The 25,110-nt window shown below is 42.4% G+C and overlaps 1 protein-coding gene across 4 annotated transcripts; it reads right to left on the bottom strand.

Moving 5' to 3' along the window:
• Positions 1 to 103: 103 nt before the first annotated feature.
• On the bottom strand, positions 104 to 24,381 carry cracr2aa (calcium release activated channel regulator 2Aa). 4 transcript variants are annotated; one of them, XM_035798254.2, is made up of 18 exons: positions 24,229 to 24,381; positions 18,000 to 18,285; positions 14,106 to 14,217; positions 13,672 to 13,873; positions 12,309 to 12,455; positions 11,031 to 11,121; positions 10,819 to 10,914; positions 9,510 to 9,697; positions 9,321 to 9,392; positions 8,994 to 9,042; positions 8,737 to 8,825; positions 7,946 to 8,303; positions 4,974 to 5,103; positions 3,872 to 3,953; positions 3,443 to 3,557; positions 2,937 to 3,038; positions 2,351 to 2,427; positions 104 to 1,792 (listed from the first exon to the last, which is right to left on the bottom strand). In XM_035798254.2, exons 2-18 carry the CDS (start codon positions 18,213 to 18,215, stop codon positions 1,705 to 1,707), a joined length of 2,214 nt encoding a protein of 737 aa, XP_035654147.2. In that variant the 5' UTR covers positions 18,216 to 18,285; positions 24,229 to 24,381; the 3' UTR covers positions 104 to 1,704. The 4 variants fall into 4 exon arrangements, with proteins under 4 accessions (XP_035654147.2, XP_052330745.1, XP_035654146.2 ...); XM_052474785.1 differs by lacking the exon at positions 24,229 to 24,381 and adding an exon at positions 23,840 to 23,981; XM_035798253.2 differs by lacking the exon at positions 24,229 to 24,381 and adding an exon at positions 23,735 to 23,891.
• Between the last annotated feature and the right edge of the window lie 729 nt (positions 24,382 to 25,110).

Here is a 25,110-nt window from a genome sequence, read left to right as displayed (position 1 = left end):
AGGTGGCATCTGAAATTCAAGTTTCACAATTGCATCCACTTTCCTACTTCAAGGAAGTGGTGTTTTAATTTGTTAGATTATTTCATTTAAAAGATCACTGAAATATACAATATCTGTTTATTATTCAGAGAAACCATACAACATTTTTCCTATTTACATTTTCACATTATTGTGCAAGAACACAGGCCCAGTAGCGTGGCGCAAATGCAACTGAATTGGTTCATTTAGAGTAGTCATGGCGCTATGGCACACTGTCAAATACATAAGAAATACTCTCTATACCGGAGGGCTCCAAATTACAATCTCAGTATCCTTCAACATCACAGAACATACACATACAGTACAATACGTATCTAAAGATACCTCCAGTCTCTCATACGTTTCTATCGGTATCTGAGGTACTTTACAGGTACAGTGATGGCATACATTGCAATGTGTTAGATTTCAAATAGAACATTTGTTCAAGGATACTTGGCACAATATACATTCTTATGGAATTATTAGGAGAACTGTTTTAGTGCGCCCACAAACAAATACTTCTAAGAGAAGGCAAATCTCTTGGCAAAACTAAGCAAACAACTACAGTACAACAGAACTCATTCATAGAAATAACACTGTGCCAATTACATAAAAAAGCTAAATAGTGGTGACGGTTTATATGCAAACGCTTTGAGAGAGGTATAGTATGTCAGAGCTTTACTACCTTCCACTGTCAATGCAAAGTGTAAAACAAACATTTGTGTAAAAGGAGAAGCTGCCAATTAGACTTTCTAGACACGTACAGATGTAGGATCTTCACTTGATCACTGCTGTTGCTGAGAATTTCTGTGCCCCAGAATTGACATAGATTCACTAAAAACTCACATTATATTAACAGTATTGCACTTTTCATGTAGCCTAATCATGTAGCCTAATCTAGCAACATTACGTCGGCAGAAAAGTTAATGGACTAAACGTTCAAATCCTGTTGCTGCAGGATTATTTTGCTTCGACAATACTGGTCGAATTAGGATCCCACATCTGTAGTTGACTTCTGGTAAATCGTCCCGACATTACATATACAACACAGTAAACCTTGTTACATTTGAGGGATAAGCTAATCTATTCATCAAATTGATCTGAGATGATGTCCAAATCTGACAAATGTTATAACCCTTCCCTACTATTGGAAAATGTTAAATTGGTCCTGAACGAAATTCAGATTTCACGAAACCTAACCCAACTATTAACAAGGTTTACTTTTATTTTTTCAGTACATTTGTCAGACAGTGTAAACTGTACTGAATTAAATATAAAAGTAGTGTAGTTACTGGTTTTGACTTACATTTACATTTTCATTAAAAATAAGTTGTCATTAAGGAAAATCTGTATTTTATTATTGTAGTGCAAGACTGTCGTTTTAAAAATGTCATTATCCATGTATGGCTGTGTCAGCACCTACCCTGGCCCTTTCATTGTGTGAAATGCTAAGACATGTTTATTTTTTTACCCCCTGAAAGATGTGTTTTTGTTTTAAAAAAACCACAGATTCAAGAAACAGGTGTTCACACCGTAGGTGGACTGGGTGACAGTGAGAGGTATAGTGCTGTAGATCTTTGAGTTCTGAAGGAACTCTAGTCAGAATATACTGTACACTTAATTAGGTGAGTTCACCATCACCTTGTGTGTTGAGAAAATAGAAGCTAGCTAGTAGCCTTCTTGTTGCTAGCAGCAGGACCTCTTCTTATGTGAAGAGCCGTTTACCAGTTGGACCGTCTTCTCTTTCTCTCTGTCCTCCTGCTCTTTCAGAATTCTAGGGGACACAGAAGAGATTTTACTCAGAAATGAGCCAGTCACATACTGTAGGTTAATTGTTTATTACCGAGTGTGAGAACCCAACAGAAATTACAGTGCAATAGACTTGACTGAAGAAATGTCACAACATTAGATTCCGATACGATTATTGAAGTTGGGAGCATTAACTGCTAGAATAAAGTTGTTTATTATGTGTGTTAAGTGTGTATTTAGGAATGATACGATTGGTCATTGTTTTCCTTTCTTTCCCTGTACTTGTTAATATCAACACAGAGTTTTTTGTACCTCCAGACACACCGACACAATTGGCCTAAAGTGAGCGTCAGATTTCACTGCAAACCACATAAAGCCTAGCTTGGATGAAGCCCAAGCACAGTTATTACATTTTTGGCCTGACAGTATTAAGCTTGCTTTTCCCTTCGTATAGCCTTGCTAAATGGCCAACATTGAAATTACAAACACTCATGTTAAGACAATAGTAAGAGGTGGACGTAGTAAGACTTATGTCCTGTTAAAACGCTGGGCAGAATCCCACACAGCGCTCAACTTAACTCACCTTGCCAAATGTACCAGAGAGTGTACAACGTTTTGTCCAGAGCAAGCACTGCACTCATAGAAAATCAACTGGCAGTCCTGCAAAGGAGATTTCATAACTGTCATTAGCAAATGAAAGACCGGGAAGTCAATGGGATGTACAGTAGAGTGCTCTGATTGGAACTGGCTGTAGTAGGTCGATCATGCTCTCCTCTTCCACACAGCCTCCTACTCAGGCCTGTTTAGTAACATTAAAGGTAATCATTGTCTGGACTAACGGCCATTGGAGCAAAATGAAAAATAAGAGCAGCTCGACTGATCTAAGGCACTTAGCAATTATCTATCACCATAGAAACTACAGACCCAAAAGGGGAAAAAAATTGAATATACAAATATACAAAATTATAGAGGGATGAAGAAAAAAAAAACCTCCTAGACCTTTAAGGCCAACACACACATCTTGTTAAAAAAAAAGACAAAAATAAAACAAAACGATTTTCTGTTGCCTTTTCTTATTCAGTGAGAAGATGGCCTACTACTTTGTGGCTGTGGGTACTGAGAAGCCTGTGGGTTGAAGACAACGCCCAGGGAATTGCCGATAGACAGACCTTGGCCAATTTTTCGCCTACTCTCGTCTGAACCTCCCGCTCGCTCTCCTTGTCCGTTTTGTTTCCCAGCAGCATGATGGGAATATCCTCGCCGGCCCCCTCCTGTGAAGAGAGATGGAGATGTTGGGCACTGATGCACTCCATTAAGGTCTAGAACCTCAGCGGTCTCTTTCAGATACCCTGTGGGTGAGCAGCATTCAGCGTTGCAGGTTTTTAACATCAGTGTTACACTGAGCAAGGTCACGGACAAATAACGGTAGTACATGACACACAATCCGTAACGATAATGAATGGTAACTTGTATCGTGCCTCTTTACAAATATCCAGTAATAATTACAATAATTAGCGCATTTGAGCTGATATTGTATATAAAATATTCTGTAAGCCTACATTGAATATGCTATTGAGCAGGAGGAGGCTCTCCGTATGATCTACATTTCTCTGAGCTTGTATGTGTAGGCCTGCTATTTCAGAGGTGAGCAGTGAAGTGCTTGGGCTCATCTTACCTGTACACTGGTCAGCCACTGTCTCACAGCAGTGAAGCTCTGCTCATCAGTGATGTCATACATGACTACCACACCGTCAGCCTTGCGGAAGAACTGCTTGGTGATGCTGCGATACCTGAAGGGGTGGAGAAGGAAAACTGAGAACTTCCCCATTTGTACCGTATACTCAAGCATAACAAAATAATTATGGAATTTGATCTTATACTAAAAATGTTGTCTCATTAGATACTATTTTCAAGTGTCATGTGCAACATGGTCTCATTAGAAAATACTGTAAAAAAAAAAAAAAAATGAAAAGCACTGCAGTAATATTTCACTTCACTGACATTAGCAATGTGCCATACAGCATAACTGCATGTAGCAAAACAAAAGCTGCAGAGGTAAAAGGTTGAATGCGTGTAAATTCACTTAATATGGTCAAGCTCCCACCTCTCCTGTCCTGCTGTATCCCACATCTGCAGCGCCACCTGGCTGTTGTCCACCGTTATCGTTTTCACACTGTAGTCTATGCCTGTTGATGCAGGATGGGCAAGATAATATTCCTCGGATTTAAGTCACCCAAGTAATTTACTAGATTTTTCCTTCCAATTATATTTTTTCTTGTAATTTTCTGTCAGTATTATTTGTAGAAGTGCTGAGTTTGTAGCAAAATAGAAAAGGTTGAACAATGTTGAAAGGAACCAACAATTGATTTCCGGGCAAACTCTGGTAGAACAAGGAACTTCAAAAGGATATGTCCTTCTCTGAGTTTTTGAAATGTTAATCCCATCGATGGTCGCAATCAACAATATATTTGTCCCCTGTGCTCAAATAGAAAAGGAGAAACATGTTTTTTTTGTCAATGATTGCATCACAATTGTGTCAATGAGAGTTGAGAGTATATTGCCCATTGTTCTAGAGGGACCATATAATTCAAAATCCATCTGACTCTCTCCTAAAAATGACTATTTTCAGAATCAAATCATTTTTGTGTGCTTCCAAACAGGGTCTAAATAGAGAGGAGATTAGAGTTCATGAGCTGTTCGTACTTGGATTCTGAATAATTCAGTATGCTCGCAAGTCAGTCAAAGAACAAACTAGGTTTGGGTGTGTAAAAATCTACTGTACAACAGAAAGGCCAATTGGAAGTATCCAGTTATGGTCTGTGTGACTGCAAGTCAGTCAATACAACAGTACCACAATATGGTTTATCCGCTTAGGCTGTTGCCTATGTAGTGCAAAATCAACAACAGTTGGCCTTCCACAGTGTAAGCAATCAGCATTTAAAAGAGCTTAATGAGTAAAGCCAGTATGAGGTGTGAGAGGGAGGGTGAGGTCAGCCAGCCACATGTCTGTGGGCTCAGCTCTGCCCTGGGTCATGTTGATTAGAACCACACCGTATTAAAACAGTTTGCAACATAAAACTAGAGATTCTTATTCTTAAGTCCAGGTAGTTCTTCCCGGGTTTCCATCCACTTTGTTCCGTTGGTGCCTAATGAAAATCCTGCTCTGCAGTAGAAAAGGAACCCTGGAGAGGCCAGCCACTACTCACCCACGGTGGCAGAGGTGCCTGGGTAGAAGCAGTCGTCACAGAACCTCATGAGGAGGGAGGTCTTCCCCACGCTAGAGTTCCCTACCAGCACGATCTTAAACAGGCGGTCCGGGGGTGGTGCTGCAACCTCCTGGAAACAACACAGAGAGATAAAGCAGAGGGAAGAGGTCATTCTATAAGTTTCATTGCATTTTGCCATACTCCCTTTTGTGCTTAAGTTAACTTCTCCTCAAGTAATAAGCAAGATATTTCAGATTGCGGCTATCCAAGTCAACATATGCTGGGAGAGGGTATACTAAAACGATGACATGGCCCTAGCTGATGCACCAAATATTTGAGCAACATATTTTTGCATATTTTGAATACATCATATATACCCTAATTCTAAGTCCACAACACAACTACTATCCTAGAAAACCATAAAGTTGTACATTTCTTGAAATACAGTGCATTCGTAAAGTATTCAGACATACACTGGGGGAAAAAAGTATTTAGTCAGCCACCAATTGTGCAAGTTCTCCCACTTAAAAAGATGAGGCCTGTAATTTTCATCATAGGTACACTTCAACTATGACATAATTGTTTTTTAAATCCTGAAAATCACATTGTAGGATTTTTAATGAATTTATTTGCAAATTATGGTGGAAAAGTATTTGGTCACCTACAACAAGCAAGATTTCTGGCTCTCACAGACCTGTAACTTCTTCTTTAAGAGGCTCCTCTGTCCTCTACTCGTTACCTGTATTAATGGCACCTGTTTGAACTTGTTATCAGTATAAAAAGGACACCTGTCCACAACCTCAAACAGTCACACTCCAAACTCCACTATGGCCAAGACCAAAGAGCTTTCAAAGGACACCAGAAACAAAATCGTAGACCTGCACCAGGCTGGGAAGACCAAATCTGCAATAGGTAAGCAGCTTGGTTTGAAAAAAAATCAACTGTGGGAGCAATTATTAGGAAATGGAAGACATACAAGACCACTGATAATCTCCCTCGATCTGGGGCTCCACGCAAGATCTCACCCTGTGGGGTCAAAATGATCACAAGAACGGTGAGAAAAAAATCCCAGAACCACACGGGGGGACCTAGTGAATGACCTGCAGAGAGCTGGGACCAAAGTAACAAAGCCTACCATCAGTAACACACTACACCGCCAGGGACTCAAATCCTGCAGTGCCAGACGTGTCCCCCTGCTTAAGCCAGTACATGTTTTTTTTTGTCTGTCATAGTTGAAGTGTACCTATGATGAACATTACAGGCCTCATCTTTTTAAGTGGGAGAACTTGCACGAAATGGAAAACAGAAATATCTTGTTTACATAAGTATTCAGATCCTTTGCTATGAGACTCAAAATTGAGCGCTGGTGCATCCTGTTTCCATTGATCATCCTTGATATGTTTCTACAACTTGATTGGAGTCCACCTGTGGTCAATTCAATTGATTGGACATGATTTGGAAAGGCACATACCCGTCTCTATAAGGTCCCACAGTTGACAGTGCATATCAGAGCAAAAACAAAGCCATGAGGTCGAAGGAATTGTCCGTAGAGCTCCGAGACAGGATTGTGTCGAGGCACAGATCTGGGGAAAGGTCTAAAAAAACTTTAAAAAACATCTGCAGCATTGAACACATTCTTAAATGGAAGTTTGGAACCACCAAGACTCTTCCTAGAGCTGGCCACCCGGCCAAACTTTGCAATTAGGGGAGAAGGGCCTAGGTCAGTGAGGTGACCAAGAACCTGATGGTCACTGACAGAGCTCCAGAGGTCCTCTGTGGAGATGGGATAACCTTCCAGAAGGACAATCATCTCTGCAGCACTCCACCAATCAGGTCTTTATGGTAGAGTTTCCAGACGGAAGCCATTCCTCAGTACAAGGCACATGACAGCCCGCTTGGAATTTGCCAAAAGGCACCTAAAGGACTCCGACCATGAGAAACTAAATTCTCTGGCCTGATGAAACCACGATTGAACTCTTTGGTTGGAATGCCAAGCGTCACATCTGGAAGAAGCCTGGCACCATCCCTAAAGTGAAGCATGGTGGCAGCATCACGCTGTGGTAAGGTTTTTCAGCGGAAGGGACTGGGAGACCGGTCAGGATCTAGGGGAAGATGAACAGAGCAAATTACAGAGAACCTTGATGAAAACCTGCTCCAGAGCGATCAGGACCTCAGACTGGGGTGAAGGTTCACCTTCCAATAGGACAACGACTAAGCACACAGCCAAGACAACGCAGGAGTGGCTTCGGGAGCTTGAGAGGATCTGCGGAGAACGGGAGAAACGCCCCAAATACAGTTGCGCCAAGTTTGTAGCGTCAAGAAGACTCTAGGCTGTAATCGCTGCCAATTGTGCTTCAACAAAGTACTGAGTAAAGGGTCTGAATATTTATGTAAATGGGATTTAAGTTTAGCAGAAATTTCTGAAAACCTGTTTTTGCTTTGTCATTATGGGGTATTGTGTGTAGATTGAATAAGATTTTAGAATAAGACTAACTTAACAAATTGTGGAAAAAGTCAAGGGGTCTGAATACTTTCCAAATGCACTGTATATAGAGTAAGTTCCTAGATGACATTAAATCATGAAAACCTCCTGAAACATTAATTCAACACAAGTAGCTAAACCTGTTGCCAGGGTAACTGTGGGGTCAAGTCACTCAAAGTGAAAAACCCAACCCTGTGACCGCTGTTCTATCTCAGGTCTGCTCAGACAGAAAAACAGGACTTTGAAAACACATTGTGCTGTACATCCACCGTCACCCCTCTCTATACGGGGTCAGGAGAACCAACAAAAACACACTGACCTATAAACAACCCTGAAGGACTGAAGAGGAAGACAAGGTTCTGGCAAGGTTCTTTTAAAGGGAAGGTTACTAGGCCAACTGACACCTTCTCATTGTCTATTGATCAGAGACAAAACAAAGCCTGTCCACATTATGACCAATCAACCTCGTCTCTGAGCATAAAAGTCTTACGTTCACCACGGTCTCCTTTCCGACAGGCTGGCCCCTGGGGGATGTAGGCGTCTCTGACTCTCTGGTGTCAGCTGGCTGCTGCTCCCTAGTCGGAAGAGAACTTGGAGGATATATCGAGTTCATCTGCAGCTCTGTGTGTTCTTCCTCCTCCCCGTCTTCCTCCGCCTCCTCGCTCCACTCACAGAGCTGGGCATGGTAGTCATCCTGCAAGAGCTGGGGTAGGTGGTCCTCCTCTATGGAGATGATCCTCTGTAGGGGTATGTGGGGGGGTTTGGACGCTACCACATCCTCCAGGCTGTAGCCATTCACTTCCCCTGGGCTCTTCTTCTTAGAGTGGGGGAGCCCTACCTCTTCCTCACTGGAGAGACAGGGATGAGATGGTAATTGGAGGGACAAATGTGAATTGGCTGACAATTGCTTTTTTTTTTTAACATAACGATATGGCTGTAGAATGTGAAGCGACTCGCATAATTATATAAGCATTTGCATATTCAGAACAATGTAAATACGGTACGGACATGTTCTGCACAGAGTTACAACTGCAGCCCTATTGAACAGCTTTCTGTCCTACATTTGCATTCTGTGTCACGTGCTTTGTTCTACTTTGTGTAATGCCATCTACTTAGAAAATATGAATCATTCACCATTAATAACTACTCAAACTACAGTCAGTCATACTGAAGTGTGTATTGTAGGTGAATTGAACATTTGTATAAATTAAGGCCTCCACGACTGAATCAGACAGTATTCACTCAATTTGTATTAAAAGCATTTCAGAGCAAACTGTGTACCATTTAAAGGCCTTTTTGTCAAAGGGATTCAGAGTATTTGATCCAGGCCTCGGGTTCCAAGCAGGATTTTCAACAGTATTCCTCAGTTTCTGCAAAACAAATTTAAATCTACAGTTTGATTGCAATTGGATTTGATTTTAAAAAACGTTTTCTAGGTTCCATGCTTTTTCACATTTTTAGGATTGGATCTATCAAACAGAGCAGACAGACATGGGATTTCACAAATGGACAATGAAAAAATGCATGCGAATACTTACTTGATACGAGGACATATCTCGTTCATCTCGTAAGTGTTTGTTCATTTCCCTGGAGACAAAATAACAAGTAATGGGTTCATTGCAAAAAATAAACGTTTTCTAAGAACAAGTGATAAAGCGCTTCGAGGAGTTTGCCTGAGGTCAATGCTATATGCTTTGCTATCTGCTCGATGGATGCGTGGCCTTGGTTTGTAGTGAAAATGACATTGTACACTATTGTACAGTGCTATTTGCTCATTGATTTGGAGAACAGTGGCCCCTGGACTGATATAACCCATTGCCTCTCTCCTAGTGTGCGTCTGTCTGTCTCCACTCAGCCACTCTTACCTCAGCAGGTCAAGTTGTTTCAGCAGGCTTGCTCGCTCTCTCTGCAATCCCTCTGTGACCTGGTACATTTCCCTGTGTTGGAAAACAAATCCACATATTCGTGTACTGTGGACTCAAAAGGAGACCCAATCAGGATCCCAGACAGTCAGCTAGCCGACCAGACAGCCAGCCACAAACAAGCAGACTTACCTCTCCCTCTCCTTGTGCAGGCGTGACGACTGCTCCTGCAGGAGGCCCAGCTGATCCTGGGCCAGGCTCAGCTCCTGACTGGTGTGCTCCAGCTCTTGGGCCAGATCCTCATTGGTCTGCTTCAGCTTCACATTCTCTACCTTGGTCACGTGCTGCTCGCTGTGAAGCTCCCGACACTGACACTCCAACTGGGGGAGGGGGACACAGGGGAGAGGGGCCACAGTCACACAGAGGAGAATGGCAGAGGGGACAACACACAAAACACTACGGCCAAAAGCAGACGCCCTACAAAACGCACTTTCATCTGATCATATACAGCTTTTAAAACAATTTCCCAGACACTACTATGCAGTAACAATCATAGCCTGATCGTCCTTAGCAATCAGTCTCTATTGTGTGATTGCTACGATACACCGAGCATTGATGAATGGAAAAGATGAAACAAGTGATATCTGCCGCCCTGGTCTGACCCACACACATCCATTAAATCCAGGGGCTGTGTGAAGACACTCATAAGGCTGCTGTCTTGACTGTAGCCTCAAACACTACTATCACTGTTCTACATATATAAGCCAAAGTGCTCCAACAGGAGATCTAAAACAATAGATTTTTTAAATTGAGCGACACTGCGATGAGGCTAGCCAGCATAGGATCTGGATGCCTCCTTTACAGATTGTGTTGGCAGCATAGAAATAGAATCTCTAGAACAGACATTCCCATTAAAGTCAATGTTCTGCCATTCTATTTCCATGATCGGCAGAGAGGAACATGAAATGTGAATTACATTTACAATAATTAGAGGCGCTCAGGTACCTCTGAGAGAAAGCCTTGGTGACTTGGGTACAGTAGGAACTAAAGCCTTATTCCCGTGTGTAAAGCAAATGAAGAAGTACTGGTAAGACTAATTGTTGCCAATTAGTTTACTCCAGTTAGGGGAGATAGGGGAAAATAATAGTGGAAATGATGCAGACAATTACATTGATGAAAGCCACAATCTGTAATATTAAAGCTATTAAATTAAAAATGAGACTAATTTCCAATGGACAAATTAGTCTTAAAAGCTTCAGTGGTGTTCTGTTTGTGAGAGTGTGATGGTTACACATGATCCGCTCTTAGTTTCCATTAAAGAATATGCTGCAGACAGACACTCAGCAACAACTCTTAGAGTCCACTAATAATAACACCTGGTGACAATTCGGTCACCAAAATTAGATTTAAATCTAAAATAATACGTTTTGCACAGTGCAAATCTACCCATCAGTGTGATGCCTGTGATCATCAAGGACTCATCATTCGAGTCCGGACTCACCCGCCTCTGTTTCTGGAAGATCTGCTCCAGCTCCCGCTCCTTACTGGAGAGCTGATGCTCTAGGTCCTGGCTCCTAGACAGGAAGCGCTCAGAGTCCTGCAGGGGGGAGAGAGAGAGAGAGCGGGAGGGAGGGAGAACAAGAGAGCAAGAGGATCTTCCACAAAACTGAGGTTACTAACAAGGCGTATGCAGTGGGAGATCTCTTCCTTTACCTGCAGGAGGATCCTGTCCTTCTCATTTTTGATTTGCTGCTCCATTTCTTCATATAAGCGCTGGATCTCGTCGTCATGTGTTGCTGCTTTTCTGTTCGGATGTAGAATTCTTGTTAATGCTAATAAAGCATTTTCCATTAGCTTTGGCAGCACATAAGAAAATGGGCCACTCAAGCGTTATCAAATGTTTAGTTAAGCTTTCAGTCTGCCATTTAAAATCATACAGTAGGTCAACTGTAAGCTGGTATGACGCATTCCAAACAGGCATAGCAACAAATAACAGGTTCAGATGAGTACCAGAAAAAAAGATTATTATTTGCAGTGTAGTTCACATCTGAAAATCAAAAAGGATAACTATAATTACTTAACCATTCAAGGCCTGACCACTCCGGCCAGCTTAATTTTTTTTTTTTGTTAAATCCGTCTCTACAGCTCTGAATAGAGCAAGAAAGACGTTCACGAGTTTTGAAACAGCTGCAGTGTGAGCCACCGGTCATAAAACCCAACCATAGCAGCCTTCATCCAACATTTGCATTCCTTTCACTTAGAAACGGCCTCAAAAACAGGTTGTTGTTCAGCTATGGGTGACTATGTAATGCACCACTATGGTACAAAAGCTAAGCTGTGCTCAGTTGAAACATGACATAATAAACCAGTAGGTAGAGATTGTCAAGTAGTATTCCTTTGAGTAAAATTGCTATGATCATTGTCTGTCACAATTTGGAGAAAGTGAGAGTTTTGGGAGCACATTCACAAGCACTTAATATTGCTTTGGAGCTGGGAGGTTAGGCACATCCCAACAGTGGACTAAAAGTTTTCCACCCACACTGTAAAACTTTAACACTTCTCCCTTCCCAAGGCAGCACTAGCTCTTAATGTGTGGAATTTTGCAGGCTTAACTAAGGACTACAAATATGTCAGTCAGAAAAAGTTACCTTTAGTAATAAACATATTTTTTTAAAGGGGGAGAAAAACACAGAAAAAACAGATACCTGGGGATGATCATTCTATAGATGCCTTAATGCAAAAAAGGTTTAAATGACATTCATATCGTAGCAAGCATATACAGCAAGCTACTTTGCCATTTGTTACTCCTGCAGAGGTTATCTGTAAAGGAACATTGAGCTAGCCTGGTCTCAGACCTGTTTGTATCATGTAACCAATGACTATTTGAGTTGGCAAGACGGCACAAACAGATCTGGGACCAGGCTACAGTGAGCTACTAATTGCTTAAATTCTACATAGGTACCAATACCTGAAGAATGGCGATATTTCTACCTTTTAAGGGCGCTCTCCATCTCCCTCTTCTCCTGGTTGGCCTCTTTGATCTGGAAGGTGACCCTGGCCAGGAACTCCTCAAAGTTGGACAGGAGATGCGGCTCATCTCTTCTCAGCTGGGCCCACAGACTACGCACCTCACCAGGGCTGATGGGAAGGGGGTCAGAACAAAGATTAGTCTGAATGACAAGACCTGGAATACAGTCTGTACTCAGGTTTCTGTGTAGAACAACTGTACTGAGGTACTTCTTGGTGTGGGGGAAAGAAAAAAAAATACTTTAAGTCGAATGATACTTTTAGGTCAATGTGAACGATGTAGGCAGGCAGGCAGGCAGTGGGTAGCTGTGGGCTGCCTGCAGCAGTGCTGACTTGCAAAATTGACATTTGGTCAAGATGATCTTATCCTAGAAAATCCCATGTCCTGTTAGTTGAAAATAGTGCTATTTTGATACAACAGTTTAAACACAATCTTTGTCTGTGCCATGGTCTTCACGTCAGTGTTCAGATAATGACTGGAATCATATATTTACGTAATTATTTGGCAGGGCAATATGTGGAAAGACCAATTGATAAAATGATTTCATACAATGCATGTTTGATGGATCTCTGTTCATAGAAATTTGGACTGACTGATAAGACTCCTATACAAATATGGAAACTTTCCAATCCTCACAGTAGAGTTACATGCTGTGTCAACTTCAGGAAAACACACCGGAGGTTGAAGCAAATTGATCTGATGTAAATTGTCAGCATTCCTTTCTGGTTCTAACCCAGGTTTGCAGACTGTCAATAGGATGTACTTATCAAGTTGACATCCTCACCTACTACAGTTTGCTTTTATTGAGCCACATTTGTTTGCTAAAGGTGAGTCTAGTCATGCATTAAACGAGGCACGGCTCTCTCGTTTCTCTCCTCTGAATGCCTGGAGTTCAAATGGCCAAAAGTACTGGTGCCAGCACCCACCAATGTCTGGAATACATCCATAGACATGAACGTCAGTGACGATAATGATTTGTTCAAGGTTAAATAACCCAACTCAATTTAGACAAACTTTTCCAATGTGAGGTTTTTTGGGTAGACGACAGTGACCCCAGGTATTTCATCTGTTTTCTACTTAAACATGTCTGTAGACTTTATGCTTGTTTGTTAAGCTTATAGAATTTGAGAAATATCAAAGCAAGCATGATTGAAACAGATTGGCTAGCACTACTTTGGAGCGGCAATTTAGCGCTTTTTGTTTTGCACAGCTGACTTCAATCAATCTAATCCTTCTAAAGGAATAGACTGGTCATTTGAGAGCATTATTGAGGGTTGGACAAAGATTCACATAGTATGGACGTCACAGACAAAAACAAACACTCACTCCTCAAAGACGTTGCTGGCGCCTAAGCTCTCCATGAGCATGCAGAAGTGCCTCTCTTCCTCATCCTCGCTGCCCATCAGCCTCTCCTCCCACTGGGTCTGGTAAAGGGAGTCTGGGGGGCCCTGGTTGGCTTCCTTGGCAATGGGACTGGCCTCCCCCATCCCTTCTGTTACAGAGATCCTTCGGCCAAACAGGAATTCACCTTGAGAAATAAAGAGTCCAGGAGATGATTTATAATACCCTTTACTCCCTCTCTTTCTATGTATCTGTACCTACTCAGAGCTGCATAATCTGCTTGCACTAGCACAGTTCATGTTATTATGTAGAAAGGGAAGATGCATCAAATCAAACGACATCACTTTTTCAAAACAAATCACTGAACATCCAACATACATTGGACAGTAGAAAGCGAGAAGAGGACATAGTCAACGTACTGAACCCTGAGGAGAACTCCTGCAGGGTGAGGTATCCGTTGCCGTCAGAATCCAGGGTGTCGAAGACATTCTCCAGCTCCTCTGCACTGAGGGGCAGCTGTCCATGGAGCCGCTGCGGAGCAGGACATGCAACACAAATCAGGTGCCATAGACACAACTGGGGACCTGAAGGACTCAAGAGTCTTTACGTTAAACGGACACTGTAATTGGGGGAGAAGATGCTCATAGTAACAGAATAAATGGAATTGTATCAAACTCAAAAAACACACGGCTTCCATGCGTTTCACGCAATTCCATTCACTCAATTCCAGACGTTATTGCGAGCCATTATCCCTCAGAAGCCTCCTGTGCCAACAATACAGTACAACAGCTGCCAGCCAAGCACAAAAACCTGGGAACAGTATCATCAGCATCAGAAGAGACGGTCATGTACCCAAGTACAGGAGAGCAGATGTTCTTCCTGTTCATAAAGTGTAGGATGGTGTATCATTTGCATTCACACAACCGACGTAACGCGAGTTCATGACAAAGGAACCGTTAACAACTAGGACAGGCTGCTCCATAAAACGTTTATATTAATAAACTTGAGACATTCATTCGTTCAGATTGAACTCAAAACATTATAGAAATGAACATTTCTGCCCAAAGTCAAAAACAAACAGTCAGCATTCGCCCAAACTGCCATTTACACGACAAGGCCGAGCAGTGTGTGAAAGCAAATGAAACCCTGAAAATAAGCAGTAAAGACCACAACGATGCAGAAAAGCCTAAGCCGCTGCCTCACCTCTGTGAGCTGCGCATGTCTATGTTTACACCGAAATCACTTGTGAAATTTGTGGTAGGAACTCCTTGTTAAACTCTCTTATCTGTGCTGAACACATCCCTTATGTCAGCAGACAGAGATCACAGCCGGAGACACCACTGCCACCCTAATGGTCACGGTGTGAGAAACATCGTAAGGCTGTTTGTGCAATCAGCAGAAACAGAGTAATGCTGGCAGTCGCTAGAAAACATTCATGAAATGTATTTATTTTATTTTTAAAAATGGATGTGTTCGTAACTTTATCGTAAATACCCGACTACATCTAAAACCAACTTGCATATGGCAGAGAAATACATTTCTACACAGGTCGTATAAGGATAGACCAGCAGAAATGCATTTCAGTTGCATGACACATTCACGCAGACAATTGTAATGTATTATACAGGAGTGCACACAGTTATGCACTGCCGTTATTACAAACAAAAAAATGTTTGGCCTGAATTCATTACTTTCACAACTCATAAATGAACACGGGGAGTTGGTATAGGGCCATTTTTTGGTATATCTCCATTAACATCGGATCAAAGGGATCTATTCTATTGAGACTCTCGTCACGGCGTGGGCTCACAAGTGCTCGATCAAAGGAATACTCTGCCCATCGATGAATATGTAAGAAGCGTTCGGATCTGCACAGTCACGCAAATGAAGTTGCTGTATGACAAAGCACGGCTCTGTGTGGCTCTTTGCTGCCCGTATGTCTCATGGATTCCTGTCACTCTTTCACATGCTCTCCTGAATAAGATAGATACAGGCTACGTCCTCAGAATTATCTCTAATGAGCACGCACAGAGATATAAAAGTGTGCCATTTAATTCTATGGAGCAAACGCAGGCCCTGTCCTCCACATGCAGCCTTGTGAAATGACCAGATTGTTGTCTCCAAATCTAACAAAGGGTCTATGGAGGATTTGTTGCAGTTGTTAGGTTTGGAATTATTTAGCATAATGGACAGTGCCTTCGGAAAGTATTCAGACTCCTTCCCTTTTTCCAGATTTTATTACAGCCTTATTCTAATATTGATTTGTATCAGTCTACATACAATACCCATATTAACAAAGCAAAAACAGGTTTAGAAATGTTTGGTAATTTTTTAAATATTTTTTTAAATGAAAAATTCACAAGTATTCAGACCCTTTACTCAGTACTTTGTTGAATCACCTTTGGCAGCGATTACAACCTCAAGTCTTCTTGGGTATGACTCTACAAGCTTGGCACACCTGTATTTGCGGAGTTTCTCGCATTCTTCTCTGCAGATACGCTCAAGCTCTGTCAGGTTGGATGGGGAGTTTCACTGCACAGCTATTTTCAGGTCTCTCCAGAGATGTTTGATTGGGTTCAGGTCCGGGCTCTGGCTGGCCACTCAAGGACATTCAGACACTTGTCCCTAAGCCACTCCTGCGTTGTCTTGGCTGTGTGCTTACGGTCGTTGTTCTGTTGGAAGGTGAACCTTCGCCCCAGTCTAAGGTCCTGAGAGCTCTGGAGCAGGTTTTCAAAGATCTCTGTACTTTGCTGTATTCATCTTTCCCTCGATCATGTCTCCCAGTCCCTGCCACTGAAAAACATCCCCACCACCATGGTTCACCGTAAGGATGGTGCCAGGTTTCCTCCAGACGTGATGCTTGGCATTCAGGCCAAAGAGTTCAATCTTGGTTTCATCAGACCAGAAAATCTTGTTTCTCATGGTCTCAGAGTCTTTAGGTGCCTTTTGGAAAACTCCAAGCGGGCTGTCATGCGCCTTTTACTGAGGATTGGGTTCTGTCTCACCACTCTACCAAAAAGGCCTGATTTGTGGTTGTGCTGCAGAGATGGTTGTCCTTCTGGAAGGTTCTCCCATCTCCACAGACGGACTCTGGAGCTCTGTCAGAGTGACCAATGGGTCCCCAGTCACCTCACTAACCAAGGCCCTTCTACCCAGATTTGGCCAGGCGGCCAGCTCTAGGAAAAGAGCAGGGGTTCCAAACTTCTTCCATTTAAGAATGATGGAGAGCACTGTATTCTTGAGGACTGTCAATGCTGCAGAAATGTGTTGGTACCCTTCCCAAAACCTGACACAATCAACAATGTGAGCTCTACAGACAATTCCTTCAACCTCATGACTTGGTTTTTGCTGTGACATGCACCGTCAACTGTGGGACCTTACATAGACAGGTGTGTGCCTTTCCAAATCATGTCCAATCAATTGAATTTACCACAGGTGGCCTCCAATCAAGTTGTAGAAACATCAAGGATGATCAATGGAAACGGGATGCACCGGAGCTCAATTTCATAGCAAAAGGTCTGAATACTTATGTAAATAAGCTATTTCTGTATATTTATTATTTTTATGAATTTGCTAACATTTCTAAAAACCTGTTTTCGCTTTGTCATTATGGTGTATTGTGTGTAGATTGCTGAGGATTTAAAAAATAATCAATTTTAGGATAAGGCTGTGAAAGAACAAAATTTGGAGAAAGGTCAAGGGGTCTGAATCCTTTCCGAAGGCACTGTATGCTATTGTCAACAGCAGTCATTCAGATGCCCTGACAAAAGCCTAAATTACAACAATTAGCTATGGGAGCCGGTGCATAGGTTAGGATACATCCACAGAGTAATCCACAGAGTACCATGTATTCTCTATCAGAGTAGGTCAAAGGAAACAATTATGCTAGCACGAGGCTGGGCCAATTCTTACTGGTTTCTCAGGGTAAAGAGGCTAACAGGAAATATTAATTATTCTTCTGAATTAAGCATCCAGTCCACAGGTGGGAAAAGCCTCAAATGGTACAGAATGCAACTCAAACAAACCCACCACAACTCATGATTGATTCTTGTTCTGAAGGATCAAAACACAGTTTAAAAAAACAACTACAACAACTTGCACTGTCAATCAATATCAAAAGTCAATCAGTTGAAATGTGTTACTCTGAAATAATGACAAAAAGTAACATCTAGGGTATACATGACTAGGTAACTAATATATACACAGTACTAAGGATGGGAACATGCATAATGCTGGTGTAGCCTAAAATTGTCAACTCCCATGGAACGGTTTGGTCACACTCGGTGAGCCCCATAGACAGTAGGTGATCTCACCTGCATGTCCCGGTGGGTGATGAAGCCTTTGTCCTCGATGTCACAGATCTGGAAGAAGTCCTGGGTCTTCTCCAGCATGGTGCTGTGTCCTGTAGATCTCTCGTCGCCTCCAGCCTCACAGTCCTTCCAGTCACACTCGGCCGGGCTCTGGTCCCAGTCTCTGTGCCGAGGAGCACTCCTGGATCTCACTTTGGGGGTACTGGTGAAAGCTGCCATGGCGTGTGTGGTGTGGCTCCTCTCGCTCCCTCTCCCCCTACTCCTTCACATGGGTCAGGTGTAGTCAGGTCTAGACAGGGGTTGAGAAAAGAGACCCAGAGTAGAGACACAGGTTCAGGCTGCAGCACAGAGGCTCTCAGCAGCGATGTCACCGCTTGTCATCTCTTAGCAACCGCCTCTAATTAGTCGATGAAGCCCAGGCTCTGAGCGAGAGAGAAAAGGTAAAATGGATCCCTTCAAAATAACCCCGTCTCTGAATGATGGAGTGTGACATGTCAGACTATGGTCTTTCTTCACATAGCATTTTATGTTGTTCATTTTGTGGTGATAACATAACCTAGGTCTTAATACAATATAATGACTTGTAGTCTAATAACCCAGCCAACTAAAAAATTAAACGTACAGTACAACAAGCCTAGAAGGAGCGATGCAAAATTCATAGCTCACAAGGAGAGAGTTAGCCTGCTTTGAACACAACAAAGAATGGTGCTAAAGAGAAGAGCCCATAAAGAGTTTAGACAAACAGATCCAATTTAGACAGACTACTGGGACAAAGAGGAGCACCGAGTGTGTAACTGGATATTAGGCCCATCTTCGAAAAACCCACAAAGTAAAATTCACAGAGCAGATGGCAGAAGTCCCAAGTTCGAACTTAGTTCCCTCCCCCTATCAGTGGGAAGTAGCATGCTCTCTATCAGAGTAGTTCAAAGGGAACTATGCTAGCACTAGGCTGGGCCGATTCTTACTGGTTTCTCAGGGTAAAGAGGCTAACAAGAAAGAGACATTATTTTGAATTAAGCATCCAGTCCACAGGGGCAAAAGCCTCAAATGGTACAGAATCCTACAATTCTTACAACACAGTATCATGCAATGCATCAACATAGGAGACTGTTGACCTCTCAATCCAACAAGGTTGACTGTGTTGTGCGTCCACAAAAGACCACAGTACTACTGTTCTCTAGGTATGGCACACATTGTGACCACAGCACGCACGAGTGAATGGATTGATGATCGGCGACAAGTTGAGAGCCGGAGGAGTACTTTGGCCTGTCTGGAAGGGCCGTGCATGGAAATATTGACTGGTAAAGGCACACGACGGTTAGGTCTATATGGGCTCCTGTGTGCACTGGTATGGAAGACTGCCTTAAAGGGGCTGACCCCCTCCTGTAGGCTGCAGGCTGAGTCACTGCAGGGCAGGCAGAGAACAGACATACACACCAATTCAGACACACACACACAGACACACACTTCAGACTGTCTGCAGCTGGAATACATGTGCTCCCTATTCCTCCTCATGCTCCAACTAGCTTAATGTCTGATGCTCCACATCAACATTTTTGGATGGTTATTTTGTTGACAAAAAAAAAAACTCCAAAGTAAGACAAAACTTTGTAGCCTAAACCCTGAAAGCCGAAACAGAAGATTCTGAACACTATTAAATATAGAATATGAAATACTTTTTATTGTGCATTGCTCTGAAGTTGACACTTTTCTTTTGCACAGGACCAGTAACCCTATCAATTTTAATCGCGTGACAACCACGACTATCATGAATAGACATGCTCAGTTTATGATCTCGACCGAGAATCTCATCATCCTGGATGCATCTCGACCCACAGGGATCAGACAATATTTGACACGGAAGTTGAAAACTTGAGATCTTATGTAGTGGTCTCATAACAATCCACATGGCATGATGACACGTCGCCAACTCAAACACATAGGCTATTTACAATGCAATGAATGACAAATAGTACACCCTCTTTTGTATAGAATAAGAGACCGTGCGTCTTATCTAGGAGTCTATGACCTACAATGTAGGCTAATGAGAGAAGTAGAACAGAGTAGAATATGCCTTGTGCAGTTTCCATAACAATTGAATTTCAAACAGTCTAAGCTAAATATTGCTGTAAGGTATTGGCTTGTTTCAATGGTCAACTTAGGAAAATAACCTGCTGTACTACTTTGCATACAGTTAGCTAACTTATCTTCCAAGTTGCTGCATCAAACCAGAAGTAATTCAGGGAGGCAACATAGGGCCTTCAATGTATGACATTATTTGATTAAGCAAGATACTAAAATAGACAACACTAAATCAATATAGGAAGCAAAAACTGTGTAAAGTCAGACATTCATTAAAGTAAAAAAACAACAACAACAACAACAATGCACTAAGTTCAACAGAAAATTGTGGTTGCCTACAAATAGGCTGCCTATGAAAGTGACTCACCCCCGGAGCAGAACTGTTACTGGGCTACCTCTGAAGCGCTCAGACTCTGTGCTGCCAGTCTCACTACTCTACATCCTTTATTTGAACTACACTGCTCAAAAAAATAAAGGGAACACTTAAACAACACAATGCAACTCCAAGTCAATCACACTTCTGTGAAATCAAACTGTCTACTTAGGAAGCAACACTGACTGACAATACATTTCACATGCTGTTGTGCAAATGGAATAGACAACAGGTGGAAATTATACGCAATTAGCAAGACACCCCCAATAAAGGAGTGACTCTGCAGGTGGTGACCACAGACCAGTTCTCAGTTCCTATGCTTCCTGGCTGATGTTTTGGTCACTTTTGAATGCTGGCGGTGCTTTCACTCTAGTGATAGCATGAGTCAGTGTCTACAACCCACACAAGTGGCTCAGGTAGTGCAGCTCATCCAGGATGGCACATCAATGCGAGCTGTGGCTGTGTCGGTCAGCGTAGTGTCCAGAGCATGGAGGTGCTACCAGGAGACAGGCCAGTACATCAGGAGACGTGGAGGAGGCTGTAGGAGGGGAACAACCCAGCAGCAGGACCGCTACCTCCACCTTTGTGCAAGGAGGAGCAGGAGGAGCACTGCCAGAGCCCTGCAAAATGACCTCCAGCAGGCCACAAATGTGCATGTGTCTGCTCAAATGGTCAGAAACAGACTCCATGAGGGTGGTATGAGGGCCCGACGTCCACAGGTGGGGGTTGTGCTTACAGCCCAACACCGTGCAGGACGTTTGGCATTTGCCAGAAAACGTCAAGATTGGCAAATTCGCCACTGGCGCCCTGTGCTCTTCACAGGTGAAAGCAGGTTCACACTGAGCACATGCGATAGACGTGACAGAGTCTGGAGACGCCGTGGAGAACGTTCTGCTGCATGCAACATCCTCCAGCATGACCGGTTTGGCGGTGGGTCAGTCATGGTGTGGGGTGGCATTTCTTTGGGGGGGCCGCACAGCCCTCCATGTGCTCGCCAGAGGTAGCCTGTCTGCCATTAGGTACCGAGATGAGATCCTCAGACCCCTTGTGAGACCATATGCTGGTGCGGTTGGCCCTGGGTTCCTCCTAATGCAAGACAATGCTAGACCTCATGTGGCTGGAGTGTGTCAGCAGTTCCTGCAAGAGGAAGGCATTGATGCTATGGACTGGCCCGTTCCCCAGACCTGAATCCAATTGAGCACATCTAGGACATCATGTCTCGCTCCATCCACCAACGCCACGTTGCACCACAGACTGTCCAGGAGTTGGTGGATGCTTTAGTCCAGGTCTGGGAGGAGATCCCTCAGGAGACCATCCGCCACCTCATCAGGAGCATGCCCAGGCGTTGTAGGGAGGTCATACAGGCACCTGGAGGCCACACACACTACTGACCCTCATTTTGACTTGTTTTAAGGACATTACATCAAAGTTGGATCAGCCTGTAGTGTGGTTTTCCACTTTAATTTTGAGTGTGACTCCAAATCCAGACCTCCATGGGTTGATACATTTGATTTCCATTGATCATTTGTGTGATTTTGTTGTCAGCACATTCAACTATGTAAAGACAAAAGTATTTCATAAGAATATTTCATTCATTCAGATCTAGGATGTGCTATTTTAAGTGTTCCCTTAATTGTTTTGAGCAGTGTATGAAAAGAGCCATTTGCCCTAAAAGAATACAACTTATCCTGGGTGTGCTGGTCCACCAGCAGGTCAAAGTCATACTGGAGCTTATGACCACAGGTAAAGTTATTGAAGAGTACCTGAATGAACAGTCGGCAACCCCTTTTGACCACTTCACTAGGTTAAGCCTAAACAGCAAGTGTTTGGATGTTGAAGTGCAACAAAATAGCATGAGGGAGCCAACCAACCTTTGCAAGGGAAAAAAAAGTTACGAAGCAAACTTTAAGATAATTACTGGATTGTGGAAACAGGATAAATGTTTAAATATGATGTGGTAACAGAGCATTATTCCACCTCCTACCACCCCAATTCATCCATCAAAGTTTGAAAAAGTGCAGAATGAGTATATTGTCATTTGACAATTACTTTTCACTATGACATAAGTAACTAGGTCAATGTGTGGTAACTAAACCACTTCCTGTCTTGATATGTGATCTATCAAGCCGTGTCATTCAGTGGTTTCAGCACATCCGACCTGGTCATAGGTTTTTCAAGTTTACCCAGTCAGACAACTGGCAATTGAAAGTCACTTCCTGGTTTAGGCCACTTCTCAGTTTAACCATCATGGATAGTGAAAAATTATACAATTCCTATGTGGTGTAGTGCAATTGTCTAACATGTCTGTAATGTAATATTGTGATGCAATGGCAAACCAGTGTTGCAGGTCATCATAAAAGTAATGACTGGATGAAAAATGTGGTTCTGATCTGCATTTTCTAAACATGTAGTAGACTAACCTTTTTTGTGAACTTTAGTGATAACCCATTCCTGTACAAAATCAATCAACAATATCCTGGCTGGCATAGTGCCCAGCACACCCTATGAGACAGATGCCAAAATCACTGAATATTAAGTTTACTTATTTGACCTCTAACAGGTCATCAAACCAGAAGCGTGTTCATTACGCCGATTTTGTTGCAAAACGTAGAGGGACCTAGCTGAATTTGTCCAATAGAAATGTGTTCGGGCTAATGATTAGGCCTAGACCCGACCGCATGTGACACTTCCAGTTCAGAACACGTAAAAAAAATTTAAAAAAAATTATGCCACTTTTAAAACAACTGGGACCTCGGAAATCTCGACTTCCTACTTGGATGTCGGAATAAACGAACTCCGACTGTGAAAAATATTTTGAACGGTCATCCAACTCGGAATTGCAAGTCGGGAAACTCTGGCATCTTTCTAGTTACGACTTTCCGAACTTTAGATCACCGACGTAATACATTGGCCTTTTTTTGTCTGGAAAGCACCAACAATAAATCTAATTGTATTGGTCGCATACACATTTATCAGATGTTATCGCGGGTGTAGCGACATGTTTCTAAAATTAAAAAGCATTCTTGTCACTTCAGCCAGAAATAACATACTTAGCACCAAGGTAAAATAGAAATGAAAGAGTTGCCGAAAAAAAGTTAACAAAGAGTGACCCTTCTCAAACTGTTAACGTTACCCGCCACTTGAACCAGAATCTATGAGGAGAACGTTTCCCGTAAACCCAGATTCTGGTTCCCCCGTCACTGCAGATAGTTGTCCAGTCCAACTAGCTAGCTAAAGTAGGCTACTTTCTAAAATAGTAAGCGAAAGTAAAGTAATACATTACCATGTGTTACTGGAAGGCACTAAAGACAGTCAAACGTGTATCTGTCACAACTTCAACAAGCTGCATTTCCTCTGTTTACAACATAACTGGAGGAATTTCACAGACCTGCCTGCGGGGAGGGACTCCAAGTCGATTCGCGTCTGTAGATATAGGGCAATTCCATGGCAACAGTGTAACTCAGATTCTTTAAATTGAAATGTTATTTCAAACTAAAAATCAGTAATTGCAGTTAAACGAACCACGTCTATGCACAAGGACTACTTTTAACAATTTCCACTGAACATTCGTGCAAAAAAAACTTCACTTTAAGAACAATGCTGATGCAAAGTAACAGTGAGTGTTCGTGCCATCATTCTGTAACCAAAATGCATCTGCACTGTTATTCAAGTATATGTGTTGTAAACTTTTCAGTGGAAAGTAGGGTTTGTTTTTATGTCCAATAAAGACATTTTTTAATCTCAATATCAAATAATTTCTGGGTAATAATTACATACCTTCCTGTGATTGTTTTAAATTAAAATGGTCAAAAAGAATCCCCCCTCCCAAAAAAAACTTCTTAGCAAAGAGCAATTTATCAAGCAAGAATTTTGCTAGGACTGTTTGGGAGTGGACTGAGTAGGGAGAGGAAAACTGAAAACTAGCTGTAATTGGCAGAGTGGTTTGGAACTCTCTTTCTTATTGGTCTATTCTAATTCACCAAGCTTGCCAAAACTCCATCACACCATAACAGGCTCAAATTTCAGGTGTTCGTTTCAAACAGCTCTTTATTATAATTTTCACAATTTCAGTATTATTCCAACCTCATAGTGTAATATATATATATATATATATATATTAAAGGCCCAGTGCAGTCCAGTTAAACAAAAACCAATGATTGCAAAGTTTGACACATTTTAAAGTGAAAAATCTGAGTCTCAATGTCACCCTCATGGAATTGAACATGGAATTGCCCTATAGTAAAGTGCCATATTTGACTACCTAGTTTTTCAGGTGGGATTATCTGTCTAGAACAGGAATGTCACTCTTTTCCCACATCCCGAGCAAAACAGGTGATTAAACTAATTGCATTCTAAACAGAAGATCATGATTAGTTGATTATTAAAGTCCTGTGTTTTAGCCCGGGGCCGGGGAAAAGTGAGACACCAGTGAAGCCCCTAAGGACTGAGGCTGCCCATTCCTGGTCCCAAACAAATCCGGTGCAGCAGCTGGACTTTCTCAAATCATGCAAATATATGCAGTGTACACTATGCAGAGAAGAAGAAGAAGAAATGAATGAAAATGTGTTTTTTGACATCATAATCAGACCATGACCTCCATGATCTGTATGCCTCAAATTTGCAGCTGAATCCCATTCACAGCTGGCAACTAATTACAGA

Source organism: Oncorhynchus keta, chromosome 22, assembly GCF_023373465.1.
Source record: "Oncorhynchus keta strain PuntledgeMale-10-30-2019 chromosome 22, Oket_V2, whole genome shotgun sequence".
NCBI classification, from domain to species: domain Eukaryota; kingdom Metazoa; phylum Chordata; class Actinopteri; order Salmoniformes; family Salmonidae; genus Oncorhynchus; species Oncorhynchus keta.
This window is presented reverse-complemented; position numbering and strand designations above follow the sequence as displayed.